Source organism: Oncorhynchus nerka, linkage group LG14 (assembly GCF_034236695.1).
Source record: "Oncorhynchus nerka isolate Pitt River linkage group LG14, Oner_Uvic_2.0, whole genome shotgun sequence".
In the NCBI taxonomy this organism is placed as follows: domain Eukaryota; kingdom Metazoa; phylum Chordata; class Actinopteri; order Salmoniformes; family Salmonidae; genus Oncorhynchus; species Oncorhynchus nerka.
Genome location: NC_088409.1, coordinates 99,746,523 through 99,762,916, shown reverse-complemented (window position 1 = coordinate 99,762,916; position 16,394 = coordinate 99,746,523). Strand labels below are relative to the sequence as shown.

Here is a 16,394-nt window from a genome sequence, read left to right as displayed (position 1 = left end):
AGAGGACCTAACTTTGGACTAAGTGCTACCATACGTAATGCAATGGCACTCTGTGTTAAGATAGATTGCACTCCCGAACATCTTCCCCCAAACTGAGTGTCTAAAAGAGGTATAAAATGAGGAGAGATCAGTGCCTCGGCATGATCCTCAACCCATATGATTTGAACATCATAGAGAATCATCAGACCAGGTAAATTACTTTTACTATACTCTGTTTTGTATTGACTACTTTGATCTCAAGGCGCGAGCAAACTATAGACTGGTATATCTTAAAGAATTGTGTTGTACCACGCACCTCTATAAAAAGAATAAGTGAACAAGATTGTGCACGAGAGAACTTCGCCCCTCAACAATGTGAGGTGTGGAGAACTCTTGATTAGCAACAACGTTCCATCTTTGGTGTGTCAGTAACAATCGCAGTTCGGCAAGAATGAAAAAGCCCAGGAATAGTTAAAAGCCTCGTAGTAGCCAAGAGTCGATAAGAAGGAATCAATATCTAAACAGTAAGGCAGTGAAAACCATAGGAAATTCAGACTAAATAAGAAGATTATAGTAGTATAAACAGCAGAAGGCTGCAAACATTTTACTACTCTTATAGAAACCAGTGGAAGGACCAAGGGAATAGAGCTTCAAGGTAAATATTACTACTCTTATAGAAACCAGTGGAAGGATCAAGGGAATAGAGCTTCAAGGTAAATATTACTACTCTTATAGAAACCAGTGGAAGGACCAAGGGAATAGAGCTTCAAGGTAAATATTACTACTCTTATAGAAACCAGTGGAAGGACCAAGGGAATAGAGCTTCAAGGTAAATATTACTACTCTTATAGAAACCAGTGGAAGGACCAAGGGAATAGAGCTTCAAGGTAAATATTACTACTCTTATAGAAACCAGTGGAAGGATCAAGGGAATAGAGCTTCAAGGTAAATATTACTACTCTTATAGAAACCAGTGGAAGGATCAAGGGAATAGAGCTTCAAGGTAAATATTACTACTCTTATAGAAACCAGTGGAAGGACCAAGGGAATAGAGCTTCAAGGTAAATATTACTACTCTTATAGAAACCAGTGGAAGGACCAAGGGAATAGAGCTTCAAGGTAAATATATGAGTGTTTGCTTTGTTTAAAGAGTCATAAAGAAGTGTGTTTAAGCTTTTTACCTTTGCAAAATATTACGTGGCATAGCATAGTGCATTAAGGATTGATTGAGCATTATTGATGTATTGGGACTGTATAACCATTGAATTGTAATAACGTGTATGAAGACCAAAAACGGATTGACTTAAATAAAAGCTTGAAACTTTGACAACTAGGCCAGATTAACGATCTGGAGAGCAAACGCCTCTGACACTCTCACGGAACAGAAAGTGACCCTGGTAATAGGTTAAAGTGATTGCACTAAAGAATATTTCATTGTGTGGACAATAATATATCTTTGGAAAAGTCAATACATACAACAATACTAGTTTCCAAGTGACTACTAGCTGACGAGGATAATAACTAACAGAAGATGAGTTATTAGGTATTGATATATAAAGAGAAGACACAAGGTTAGGGAGTATAGGAAGAGTCTATAAACATAAAGTAATAAAGTCCTCATCTATCCAAGGCCCCATACTAGACCGGGAAATAAGGGAGTGACAACGTGAACGAAGGAACAAACCCAACTCACGCGAAGGGCCATTACGAATACATAGAAGAGTTGGTATTTAAATAGTTTTGGTTTATTTTCATTTTCTGTTTTGGAGTTCCCCTATCCAGTAGGGGGCGGCAATACACCGTTTCCGGTGTATTCAGCCCTAAAGCACCACAAAAGAAGAGTTTCCTTGGCAGTTGCAGAGGTATTTGGGTGTGTGAGACTTGACATCAGAAGAATTACAGGGTGTGTCCCATCCTTTCAGATTTTTTAACTAAAAAAATCATATTTACGTTGACGGCCTACAACAACGAAACCTAAGCGACACTGTTAGACCACTGTGCCACTTGAGAGCCCAGTTAGGAATAGGGTTGGCCTGAGGTAGGACTTAATAGATTAAAATAGTGGAGTAGAGTCTTTTTTTTTTAATTTGAGAATTTATTTTGTGAGTATTGTGTTAGGGTATTTGTTTATTTATTTATGTTTTCAAGCAAAGTATAAAGGAGTTGTACTCCAGTCTAGTAGGTGGCGGTAATTCAACATTTATTGGATGCCAACCACCGTTAAACCTCAACGAAGAAGAAGAAGGAGTGTTTCCGTCAAGATGGCTGTCGGTGCCTTCCCCATCGCCAAGCTCCTCTACCTCGGTGTACGGCAGCTCAGCAAGCCCGTAGCCAACAAGCTCAAGGCCGGGGCTCTCCGGAGCGAGTTCTTCAAGACATATGTTTGTCTTCCACCGGGACAGAGTAAGTCATTTAGTTTCATTGAAGCTACGGACTGAGTGGTTCTGTTAAACGGGAGGTTGGGGAGAGTCGAAGGACGGGAGGGTCATGTAATAGTTAACCAATAGAATTCACCTGTCACTGCCGCTAGGCCAATAGTTTACATTGGCATGATCGTGAGGAACGCCCATTTGTGACTTTTGGTGATTGAAATAGAAATGGTCCAATGATACAGTAGGTACGTCAGTCAGGAGGATTATCCAGCGAACCATGTAGCCAATTGGAGCGCGGTTAAAATAAATGAGTGCAGGACTCTTTCGTTTGTCATTGAGGTTGTCTGTAGGAAATTAAATGTTTGTTTTTTTTAGCCATTATTACGAATGAACTGTACATTTTGTTTTACATTACATTGACCTCCCAGCAGTAGTATTACACTATTAGCTATGTCACTATAGATTAAAATATTCAGATCAATTTAGCATTTTTTTTTGTCGGCCCCACCTCCTCCTTCTGTGGGGTTATTGGCAGTCGGCATCCAACGTTATAGTGCATTATCGCCACCTACTGTACTGGAGCGCCCCTGCCTCCCCCCTGTGTACTGGAGGAGGCCTAGCATTAACCAATATAAAGAGGGGTTCCTACAGATACAGGAATGCCCTGAATTACGGGCTGCAGTTGCACCCTGCTATTCTGGATGAGCCGCGTTTACTACCTCTGTTATTGTCTCTGTGAAGTTTGAGTGAACTCCTCTGTCACTGCATCACAGATAGAACAAGGAGCCAGATGTTTCACCGATTTTTTTTTTTTTTGTATAAATCTGAAGCTTCCTGTTGGAATTTCCACTCCCCACCAAATATGGCGAGGAGAAGGAAGCCCAGTGGGAGAGTATGGAGTGAGATGGAACTGGGCTGACATTCTTCTTCACGTTGAAGAAAAGCCTGCTCTTAAATTTTTCTGTTACGAACAAAGTGCACAAAGTTTTGTAGACGTGACCTTTTACCAAAAGTTTAAATGGCGTTGTTTACATGGTGTGCAAGGGTGACTTCAAATCAAATCAAATCAAATTGTATTTGTCACATACACATGGTTAGCAGATGTGTATGTGTGTAGCGAAATGCTTGTGCTTCTAGTTCTGACAGTGCAGTAATAACCAACAAGTAATCTAACTAAAAATTCCAAAACTACTATCTTATACACACAAGTGTAAAGGGATGAAGAATATGTACATAAGGATATATGAGTGAGTGATGGTACAGAGCGGCATAGGCAAGATGCAGTAGATGGTATCGAGTACAGTATATACATATGAGATGAATATGTAAACAGAGTGGCATAGTTAAAGTGGCATAGTGATACATGTATTACATAAAGATGCAAATATGAGTTATTACACACGCGAACGACAGAGAAGTAAATGGATACATGCTAGAAAGCACCAATAGGATCTCATTAGGTTGTTATACACACTATGCTTCATTTACTCACATTGAAAACACAGATGTACTATCTTGGTTTAGTTATAAATATCTTTGGCGGCGTTGTGTTCTTACAACTGTACAGTTGATACAGGGGCTGGCCAGACCATAATGCTGGGATACCAGCGACTGATCACCTGTTGTTGGCAGGGGGCAGTTAGCCTAAGAATGGACTCAAGGAGCTCAATTTAATTCCTTATAGTCCAAGGACCTTAGATGTTCAGTCTTAGAAGTGAATTGGCTCTCTGGCAGCCCATATAGTCCAAGGACCTTAGATGTTCAGTCTTAGAAGTGAATTGGCTCTCTGGCAGCCCATATAGTCCAAGGACCTTAGATGTTCAGTCTTAGAAGTGAATTGGCTCTCTGGCAGCCCATATAGTCCAAGGACCTTAGATGTTCAGTCTTAGAAGTGAATTGGCTCTCTGGCAGCCCATATAGTCCAAGGACCTTAGATGTTCAGTCTTAGAAGTGAATTGGCTCTCTGGCAGCCCATATAGTCCAAGGACCTTAGATGTTCAGTCTTAGAAGTGAATATGCTCTCTGGCAGCCCATATAGTCAAATACTCCCATCTGAATCGATTCTCAATTGTGGTACGTTTCTAGAAATAAAGCTGTCCTACTTTCATATCACGTTAGTTGCCGTCAACAGTATTTTTCAGTAGCTAGGTTTCTATCCAAATGGCGACCGATTTATTTTTCTTCTTCTTGTGAATATTCTAAAATCTGCATTAAGAAAATATGCCAATGGTTCCCACCAGTGGTGCATTTGCACCAAACTGACTTGTTGCGGATAAAAAGCAGAGCTTGATGCTGTAGTGCATACACACACACTTTCGTTTTCATGTCCTGAATCCAAATCTCTAAAGTTCAGTGTTTCTCTATTGCACTTTAAACTCTACTGTTTTGTCGGGAAAAACTGTTGTGTTTAAGTAGCAAATGTGCCTCCTCTGGTCTTGGCTTGTGGTCTCCAGCCCAACAGCTCACAGATACAGTGCTGGTCGGCTAGTCTACATGAAGATGATGATTATTATGGGTAAGAGAGGGATGGTTCTATACAGGGCTGGTTCTATACAGGGCTGGTTCTATACAGGGCTGGTTCTATACAGGGCTGGTTCTATACAGGGCTGGCAGATACAGTGCTGGTCGGCTAGTCTACATGACGATGATTATTATGGGTAAGAGAGGGATGGTTCTATACAGGGCTGGTTCTATACAGGGCTGGTTCTATACAGGGCTGGCAGATACAGGGCTGGCAGATACAGTGCTGGTCGGCTAGTCTACATGACGATGATTATTATGGGTAAGAGAGGGCTGGTTCTATACAGGGCTGGCAGATACAGGGCTGGTTCTATACAGGGCTGGTTCTATACAGGGCTGGCAGATACAGTGCTGGTCGGCTAGTCTACATGATGATGATTATTATGGGTAAGAGAGAGACTATTTGTATTTGTCAAATGGCAGACGAGCATCGATCTTCGTATCACCAGAATCAGACACTTGATATTTATTGGAATGGAGCATCATCGTCACCACACACTGTCATCATCATCACCATACACTGTCATCATCATCACCACCATACACTGTCATCGTCATCACCATACACTGTCATCATCATCACCACCATACACTGTCATCGTCATCACCATACACTGTCATCATCATCACCACCATACACTGTCATCGTCATCACCATACACTGTCATCATCATCACCACCATACACTGTCATCGTCATCACCATACACTGTCATCATCATCACCACCATACTGTCATCGTCATCACCATACACTGTCATCATCATCACCACCATACACTGTCATCGTCATCACCATACACTGTCATCATCACCATACACTGTCATCGTCATCACCACCATACACTGTCATCACCATACACTGTCATCATCGTCACCATACACTGTCATCATCGTCACCATACACTGTCATCACCACACACTGTCATCGTCATCACCACACACTGTCATCGTCATCACCATACACTGTCATCATCGTCACCATACACTGTCATCATCGTCATCATACACTGTCATCGTCATCACCATACACTGTCATCATCACCATACACTGTCATCATCACCATACACTGTCATCATCGTCACCATACACTATCATCATCGTCACCATACACTGTCATCACCATACACTGTCATCGTCATCGCCAAACACTGTCATCGTCATCGCCCTGTCATCGTCATCGTCATACACTGTCATCGTCATCACCATACACTGTCATCGTCATCACCATACACTGTCATCGTCATCACCATACACTGTCATCGTCATCACCACACACTGTCATCGTCATCATACACTGTCATCGTCATCACCATACACTGTCATCACCATACACTGTCATCATCATCACCACCATACACTGTCATCATCATCATCACCATACACTGTCATCATCATCACCACACACTGTCATCATCACCACCACACACTGTCATCATCACCACCACACTACTGTCATCACCACCATACACTGTCATCATCACCACCATACACTGTCATCATCATCACCATACACTGTCATCATCATCACCACCATACACTGTCATCATCATCACCACACACTGTCATCGTCACCACCATACACTGTCATCATCATCATCACCATACACTGTCATCACCATACACTGTCATCGTCATCACCATACACTGTCATCGTCATCATACACTGTCATCGTCATCACCATACACTGTCATCGTCATCACCATACACTGTCATCATCACCACCATACACTGTCATCATCACCATACACTGTCATCATCACCACACACTGTCATCATCACCATACACTGTCATCGTCATCACCATACACTGTCATCGTCATCACCATACACTGTCATCGTCATCACCATACACTGTCATCGTCATCACCATACACTGTCATCACCATACACTGTCATCACCATACACTGTCATCACCGTCACCACCATACACTGTCATCACCATCACCACCATACACTGTCATCACCATCACCACCATACACTGTCATCATCATCACCACCATACACTGTCATCATCATCACCACCATACACTGTCATCATCACCACCATACACTGTCATCGTCACCACCATACACTGTCATCGTCACCACCATACACTGTCATCGTCACCACCATACACTGTCATCATCGTCACCACCATACACTGTCATCATCGTCATCACCATACACTGTCATCGTCATCACCATACACTGTCATCGTCATCACCATACACTGTCATCACCATACACTGTCATCACCATACACTGTCATCACCATCACCATACACTGTCATCACCATACACTGTCATCACCATACACTGTCATCACCATACACTGTCATCATCACCACCATACACTGTCATCATCATCACCACCATACACTGTCATCATCATCACCACCATACACTGTCATCATCATCACCACCATACACTGTCATCATCATCACCACCATACACTGTCATCATCATCACCACCATACACTGTCATCGTCATCACCATACACTGTCATCGTCATCACCATACACTGTCATCGTCATCACCATACTGTCATCATTATCACCATACACTGTCATCGTCATCACCATACACTGTCATCACCATACACTGTCATCACCATCACCATACACTGTCATCACCATACACTGTCATCATCATCACCACCATACACTGTCATCATCATCACCACCATACACTGTCATCGTCATCACCATACACTGTCATCGTCATCACCATACACTGTCATCGTCATCACCATACACTGTCATCGTCATCACCATACACGGTCATCGTCATCATCATACACTGTCATCGTCATCACCATACACTGTCATCGTCATCACCACACACTGTCATCGTCATCACCACACACTGTCATCGCCATACACAGTCATCGTCATCACCAGACACTGTCATCGTCATCACCATACACTGTCATCGTGCCTCCTACACCTCCGCAGGAGGCATTTCTCACGCGATACAAAACATGGGATTTAACCATCTTGTGTGTCTCTGTAAATATCAGCCCTGTAAATATCAGCCCGCGTGTCTCTGTAAATATCAGCCCGCGTGTCTCTGTAAATATCAGCCCGTGTGTCTCTGTAAATATCAGCCCGTGTGTCTCTGTAAATATCAGCCCTGTAAATATCAGCCCGTGTGTCTCTGTAAATATCAGCCCGTGTGTCTCTGTAAATATCAGCCCTGTGTCTCTGTAAATATCAGCCCCTGTGTCTCTGTAAATATCAGCCCCTGTGTCTCTGTAAATATCAGCCCGTGTGTCTCTGTAAATATCAGCCCGTGTGTCTCTGTAAATATCAGCCCGCGTGTCTCTAAATATCAGCCCTGTAAATATCAGCCCGTGTGTCTCTGTAAATATCAGCCCGTGTGTCTCTGTAAATATCAGCCCTGTAAATATCAGCCCGTGTGTCTCTGTAAATATCAGCCCTGTAAATATCAGCCGTGTGTCTCTGTGTCTCTGTAAATATCAGCCCTGTAAATATCAGCCCGTGTGTCTCTGTAAATATCAGCCCTGTAAATATCAGCCCGTGTGTCTCTGTAAATATCAGCCCTGTAAATATCAGCCCGTGTGTCTCTGTAAATATCAGCCCTGTAAATATCAGCCCGTGTGTCTCTGTAAATATCAGCCCTGTAAATATCAGCCCGTGTGTCTCTGTAAATATCAGCCCGTGTGTCTCTGTAAATATCAGCCCTGTAAATATCAGCCCGCGTGTCTCTGTAAATATCAGCCCTGTAAATATCAGCCCGTGTGTCTCTGTAAATATCAGCCCTGTAAATATCAGCCCTGTAAATATCAGCCCGTGTGTCTCTGTAAATATCAGCCCGTGTGTCTCTGTAAATATCAGCCCGTGTGTCTCTGTAAATATCAGCCCTGTAAATATCAGCCCGTGTGTCTCTGTAAATATCAGCCCGTGTGTCTCTGTAAATATCAGCCCTGTAAATATGTGTCTCTGTAAATATCAGCCCTGTAAATATCAGCCCGTGTGTCTCTGTAAATATCAGCCCTGTAAATATCAGCCCGTGTGTCTCTGTAAATATCAGCCCTGTAAATATCAGCCCGTGTGTCTCTGTAAATATCAGCCCGTGTGTCTCTGTAAATATCAGCCCGTGTGTCTCTGTAAATATCAGCCCTGTAAATATCAGCCCGTGTGTCTCTGTAAATATCAGCCCGTGTGTCTCTGTAAATATCAGCCCGTGTGTCTCTGTAAATATCAGCCCTGTAAATATCAGCCCGTGTGTCTCTGTAAATATCAGCCCTGTAAATATCAGCCCGTGTGTCTCTGTAAATATCAGCCCTGTAAATATCAGCCCGTGTGTCTCTGTAAATATCAGCCCTGTAAATATCAGCCCGTGTGTCTCTGTAAATATCAGCCCGTGTGTCTCTGTAAATATCAGCCCTGTAAATATCAGCCCGTGTGTCTCTGTAAATATCAGCCCGTGTGTCTCTGTAAATATCAGCCCTGTAAATATCAGCCCGTGTGTCTCTGTAAATATCAGCCCGTGTGTCTCTGTAAATATCAGCCCGTGTGTCTCTGTAAATATCAGCCCGTGTGTCTCTGTAAATATCAGCCCGCGTGTCTCTAAATATCAGCCCTGTAAATATCAGCCCTGTAAATATGTGTCTCTGTAAATATCAGCCCGTGTGTCTCTGTAAATATCAGCCCTGTAAATATCAGCCCGTGTGTCTCTGTAAATATCAGCCCGCGTGTCTCTGTAAATATCAGCCCTGTAAATATCAGCCCGTGTGTCTCTGTAAATATCAGCCCTGTAAATATCAGCCCGTGTGTCTCTGTAAATATCAGCCCTGTAAATATCAGCCCGTGTGTCTCTGTAAATATCAGCCCGTGTGTCTCTGTAAATATCAGCCCTGTAAATATCAGCCCGTGTGTCTCTGTAAATATCAGCCCGTGTGTCTCTGTAAATATCAGCCCTGTAAATATCAGCCCGTGTGTCTCTGTAAATATCAGCCCTGTAAATATCAGCCCGTGTGTCTCTGTAAATATCAGCCCGTGTGTCTCTGTAAATATCAGCCCGTGTGTCTCTGTAAATATCAGCCCGTGTGTCTCTGTAAATATCAGCCCTGTAAATATCAGCCCGCGTGTCTCTGTAAATATCAGCCCGTGTGTCTGTAAATATCAGCCCTGTAAATATCAGCCCGTGTGTCTCTGTAAATATCAGCCCGTGTGTCTCTGTAAATATCAGCCCGTGTGTCTCTGTAAATATCAGCCCGTGTGTCTCTGTAAATATCAGCCCGTGTGTCTCTGTAAATATCAGCCCGTGTGTCTCTAAATATCAGCCCGCGTGTCTCTGTAAATATCAGCCCTGTAAATATCAGCCCTGTAAATATCAGCCCGTGTGTCTCTGTAAATATCAGCCCTGTAAATATCAGCCCGTGTGTCTCTGTAAATATCAGCCCTGTAAATATCAGCCCGTGTGTCTCTGTAAATATCAGCCCGTGTGTCTCTGTAAATATCAGCCCGTGTGTCTCTGTAAATATCAGCCCGTGTGTCTCTGTAAATATCAATCAGCCCTGTAAAAATGTGTCTCTGTAAATATCAGCCCGTGTGTCTCTGTAAATATCAGCCCGTGTGTCTCTGTAAATATCAGCCCGTGTGTCTCTGTAAATATCAGCCCTGTAAATATCAGCCCGTGTGTCTCTGTAAATATCAGCCCGTGTGTCTCTGTAAATATCAGCCCGTGTGTCTCTGTAAATATCAGCCCGTGTGTCTCTGTAAATATCAGCCCGTGTGTCTCTGTAAATATCAGCCCGTGTGTCTCTGTAAATATCAGCCCTGTAAATATCAGCCCGTGTGTCTCTGTAAATATCAGCCCTGTAAATATCAGCCCGTGTGTCTCTGTAAATATCAGCCCGTGTGTCTCTGTAAATATCAGCCCGCGTGTCTCTGTAAATATCAGCCCGTGTGTCTCTGTAAATATCAGCCCTGTAAATATCAGCCCGTGTGTCTCTGTAAATATCAGCCCGTGTGTCTCTGTAAATATCAGCCCTGTAAATATCAGCCCGTGTGTCTCTGTAAATATCAGCCCTGTAAATATCAGCCCGTGTGTCTCTGTAAATATCAGCCCTGTAAATATTAGCCCGCGTGTCTCTGTAAATATCAGCCCGTGTGTCTCTGTAAATATCAGCCCTGTAAATATCAGCCCGTGTGTCTCTGTAAATATCAGCCCGTGTGTCTCTGTAAATATCAGCCCGTGTGTCTCTGTAAATATCAGCCCTGTAAATATCAGCCCGTGTGTCTCTGTAAATATCAGCCCTGTAAATATCAGCCCGTGTGTCTCTGTAAATATCAGCCCTGTAAATATCAGCCCGTGTGTATCAGCCCTGTAAATATCAGCCCGTGTGTCTCTGTAAATATCAGCCCGTGTGTCTCTGTAAATATCAGCCCTGTAAATATCAGCCCGTGTGTCTCTGTAAATATCAGCCCTGTAAATATCAGCGTGTCTCTGTAAATATCAGCCCGTGTGTCTCTGTAAATATCAGCCCTGTGTGTCTCTGTAAATATCAGCCCGTGTGTCTCTGTAAATATCAGCCCTGTAAATATAGCCCGTGTGTCTCAGCCCGTGTGTCTCTGTAAATATCAGCCCTGTAAATATCAGCCCGTGTGTCTCTGTAAATATCAGCCCGTGTGTCTCTGTAAATATCAGCCCGTGTGTCTCTGTAAATATCAGCCCGTGTGTCTCTGTAAATATCAGCCCTGTAAATATCAGCCCGTGTGTCTCTGTAAATATCAGCCCGTGTGTCTCTGTAAATATCAGCCCTGTAAATATCAGCCCGTGTGTCTCTGTAAATATCAGCCCTGTAAATATCAGCCCGTGTGTCTCTGTAAATATCAGCCCGTGTGTCTCTGTAAATATCAGCCCGTGTGTCTCTGTAAATATCAGCCCGTGTGTCCTGTAAATATCAGCGTGTGTCTCTGTAAATATCAGCCCGTGTGTCTCTGTAAATATCAGCCCCCTGTAAATATCAGCCCGTGTGTCTCTGTAAATATCAGCCCTGTAAATATCAGCCCGTGTGTCTCTGTAAATATCAGCCCGCGTGTCTCTGTAAATATCAGCCCGTGTGTCTCTGTAAATATCAGCCCGTGTGTCTCTGTAAATATCAGCCCTGTAAATATCAGCCCGCGTGTCTCTGTAAATATCAGCCCGCGTGTCTCTGTAAATATCAGCCCGTGTGTCTCTGTAAATATCAGCCCGTGTGTCTCTGTAAATATCAGCCCTGTAAATATCAGCCCGTGTGTCTCTGTAAATATCAGCCCGCGTGTCTCTGTAAATATCAGCCCGTGTGTCTCTGTAAATATCAGCCCGTGTGTCTCTGTAAATATCAGCCCGTGTGTCTCTGTAAATATCAGCCCTGTAAATATCAGCCCGTGTGTCTCTGTAAATATCAGCCCTGTAAATATCAGCCCGTGTGTCTGTAAATATCTGTAAATAGCCCGTCAGTCCTGTAAAATATCAGCCCGTGTGTCTCTGTAAATATCAGCCCTGTAAATATCAGCCCGTGTGTCTCTGTAAATATCAGCCCTGTAAATATCAGCCCGTGTGTCTGTAAATATCAGCCCTGTAAATATTAGCCCGCGTGTCTCTGTAAATATCAGCCCTGTAAATATCAGCCCGTGTGTCTGTAAATATCAGCCCTGTAAATATTAGCCCGCGTGTCTCTGTAAATATCAGCCCGTGTGTCTCTGTAAATATCAGCCCGTGTGTCTCTGTAAATATCAGCCCGTGTGTCTCTGTAAATATCAGCCCTGTAAATATCAGCCCGTGTGTCTCTGTAAATATCAGCCCGTGTGTCTCTGTAAATATCAGCCCTGTAAATATCAGCCCGTGTGTCTCTGTAAATATCAGCCCTGTAAATATCAGCCCGTGTGTCTCTGTAAATATCAGCCCGTGTGTCTCTGTAAATATCAGCCCTGTAAATATCAGCCCGTGTGTCTCTGTAAATATCAGCCCTGTAAATATCAGCCCTGTAAATATCAGCCCGTGTGTCTCTGTAAATATCAGCCCGTGTGTCTCTGTAAATATCAGCCCTGTAAATATCAGCCCGTGTGTCTCTGTAAATATCAGCCCTGTAAATATCAGCCCGTGTGTCTGTAAATATCAGCCCTGTAAATATTAGCCCGCGTGTCTCTGTAAATATCAGCCCTGTAAATATCAGCCCGTGTGTCTGTAAATATCAGCCCTGTAAATATTAGCCCGTGTGTCTCTGTAAATATCAGCCTGCGTGTCTCTGTAAATATCAGCCCGTGTCTGTCTCTGTAAATATCAGCCCGTGTGTCTCTGTAAATATCAGCCCTGTAAATATCAGCCCGTGTGTCTCTGTAAAAAGCCCTGTAAATATCAGCCCGTGTGTCTCTGTAAATATCACCCCTGTAAATATCAGCCCGTGTGTCTCTGTAAATATCAGCCCGCGTGTCTCTGTAAATATCAGCCCGTGTGTCTCTGTAAATATCAGCCCGTGTGTCTCTGTAAATATCAGCCCGTGTGTCTCTGTAAATATCAGCCCGCGTGTCTCTGTAAATATCAGCCCGTGTGTCTCTGTAAATATCAGCCCGCGTGTCTCTGTAAATATCAGCCCGCGTGTCTCTGTAAATATCAGCCCGCGTGTCTCTGTAAATATCAGCCCGTGTGTCTCTGTAAATATCAGCCCGTGTGTCTCTGTAAATATCAGCCCTGTAAATATCAGCCCCTGTGTCTCTGTAGATATCAGCCCGCGTGTCTCTGTAAATATCAGCCCGTGTGTCTCTGTAAATATCAGCCCTGTAAATATCAGCCCGTGTGTCTCTGTAAATATCAGCCCGTGTGTCTCTGTAAATATCAGCCCGTGTGTCTCTGTAAATATCAGCCCGTGTGTCTCTGTAAATATCAGCCCTGTAAATATCAGCCCGTGTGTCTCTGTAAATATCAGCCCTGTAAATATCAGCCCGTGTGTCTCTGTAAATATCAGCCCTGTAAATATCAGCCCTGTAAATATCAGCCCTGTAAATATCAGCCCGTGTGTCTCTGTAAATATCAGCCCTGTAAATATCAGCCCGTGTGTCTCTGTAAATATCAGCCCGTGTGTCTCTGTAAATATCAGCCCTGTAAATATCAGCCCGTGTGTCTCTGTAAATATCAGCCCTGTAAATATCAGCCCGTGTGTCTCTGTAAATATCAGCCCGTGTGTCTCTGTAAATATCAGCCCTGTAAATATCAGCCCGTGTGTCTCTGTAAATATCAGCCCGTGTGTCTCTGTAAATATCAGCCCGTGTGTCTCTGTAAATATCAGCCCGTGTGTCTCTGTAAATATCAGCCCTGTAAATATCAGCGTGTGTCTCTGTAAATATGTGTCTCTGTAAATATCAGCCCTGTAAATATCAGCCCGTGTGTCTCTGTAAATATCAGCCCTGTAAATATCAGCCCGTGTGTCTCTGTAAATATCAGCCCTGTAAATATCAGCCCTGTAAATATCAGCCCGTGTGTCTCTGTAAATATCAGCCCGCGTGTCTCTGTAAATATCAGCCCTGTAAATATCAGCCCTGTAAATATCAGCCCGCGTGTCTCTGTAAATATCAGCCCGCGTGTCTCTGTAAATATCAGCCCGCGTGTCTCTGTAAATATCAGCCCGCGTGTCTCTGTAAATATCAGCCCGTGTGTCTCTGTAAATATCAGCCCGTGTGTCTCTGTAAATATCAGCCCTGTAAATATCAGCCCTGTAAATATCAGCCCGTGTGTCTCTAAATATCAGCCCTGTAAATATCAGCCCGTGTGTCTCTAAATATCAGCCCTGTAAATATCAGCCCGTGTGTCTCTGTAAATATCAGCCCTGTAAATATCAGCCCTGTAAATATCAGCCCGTGTGTCTCTGTAAATATCAGCCCTGTAAATATCAGCCCTGTAAATATCAGCCCGTGTGTCTCTAAATATCAGCCCTGTAAATATCAGCCCATGTGTCTCTGTAAATATCAGCCCGTGTGTCGCTGGCCTTGAACCTGGCTTATGGTCGTACCACCTGTTGTATAAAATAGTAATGGCACCGGTTCTCTCTTCCCTCCCGCTCTAGTTTACCACTGGGTGGAGATGAGGACCAAGATGAGGATCATGGGTTTTCGGGGTTCCACCATCAAGCCCCTGAACGAAGAGGCGGCAGCAGAGCTGGGTGCAGAGCTGCTAGGGGAGGCCATCATCTTCATCGTCGGAGGGGGGTGTATGATCCTGGAGTACAGTAGACAGGCGGCCAACTCTAAGAGGAAGGAAGAAGAGCTGAGTCACACCATTGGCAGTCTGCAGACACAGATAGGAGAGCTGACCTTGAACACAGAGACACTGGATGCCAGGCTAAGGGAGGTCAACAGGCTGCTGCTCTCCTTACCACCTCCTGTTACCACGCAAGTTCCTGTTTCGGATCCTGCTACCACTCTGGCTTCCTCTTCTGTGGATCCCAGTCAAAAGTGATGCCTGTGTAATTTCAGAATTAGCCTGATGGTCGTCAGATCTGTTTGTCTTTAGCCAAGTTCTCGCTCATGTCATAACTAACCTTTTCATATCTGTCTCTCTCTCTCTCAATGTAGTGTTGTCAGACGAGACTAAAGGACTCTACACACACACACACACACACACACACCACACACACACACTCTGCAAACGGAGCGACGGAAAACCGCTTGTGTCGATCCCTGCTTACTTTTGTGCGGCTGAATTTATGGAGTGGACCGTATACGACGCTCTGTGTGCGTGTGTGGAGTCCTTTCCGTCTAGGTTATGATGCCACAGGAGTCAGCTGTTGGCTAAAACAGACAGATCTCTGTCCACCAGGTTATGTCTGTTTAATAAAAAGGACTGTGACACTTAACCGTATGCTTCCCAGATTAAACAGTCTGTATATTATGTTTGCTTTGGTCTTTGGCAGGTGATGGTTTTGGTTTTTTCTTCGGCTGTTCATTTTGTTTTTCTTGAGGTGAAAGTCTATGTTCAGTACTCCTAGTAGGAACTATTGACGAGATTCTTCAATGAAGTGTTTGTCATTCAAGTAGCCTCTGCTGAGATGTTCTAGTTTTCAGGAGAAATGGAAAGAGGGCATATTAACAAAAGCAATTACCATCTTAACTCCACCTCTGCATTTACCGGATTGGTTGAACAGTGCAGAAGGGAACCTCCCACAGACAGTTTTCTATTCTCCTGGTCAAGACTAGTTTTCATGCACATGTTTTCAATTGAGAAATATAGAACCAAACATCTGTTAGATGGGGAATACAGAACCAGACATCTGTTAGATGGGGAATATAGAACCAGACATCTGTTAGATGGGGAATACAGAACCAGACATCTGTTAGATGGGGAATACAGAACCAGACATCTGTTAGATGGGGAATACAGAACCAGACATCTGTTAGATGGGGATTACAGAACCAGACATCTGTTAGATGGGGAATACAGAACCAGACATCTGTTAGATGGGGAATACAGAACCAGACATCTGTTAGATGGGGATTACAGAACCAGACATCTGTTAGATGGGGAATACAGAACC

General features: G+C 43.7%; 1 protein-coding gene across 1 annotated transcript; it reads left to right on the top strand.

The window, feature by feature from the left end:
* The first annotated feature begins 42 nt into the window (after positions 1-42).
* opa3 (outer mitochondrial membrane lipid metabolism regulator OPA3) lies at positions 43-15,751 on the top strand. Its single transcript, XM_029654253.2, has 3 exons — positions 43-190; positions 2,154-2,382; positions 14,928-15,751. Exons 2-3 carry the CDS (start codon positions 2,187-2,189, stop codon positions 15,317-15,319), a joined length of 588 nt encoding a protein of 195 aa, XP_029510113.1. The 5' UTR covers positions 43-190; positions 2,154-2,186; the 3' UTR covers positions 15,320-15,751.
* Positions 15,752-16,394: the final 643 nt, after the last annotated feature.

Bases quoted from the DNA above. Each gene is read 5' to 3' on its own strand.
- opa3 (XM_029654253.2), top strand. From the start codon at position 2,187: ATGCCAACCACCGTTAAACCTCAACGAAGAAGAAGAAGGAGTGTTTCC. The intron at 2,383-14,927 runs GTAAGTCATTTA...CTCCCGCTCTAG, and splicing joins TTGTCTTCCACCGGGACAGA to TTTACCACTGGGTGGAGATG.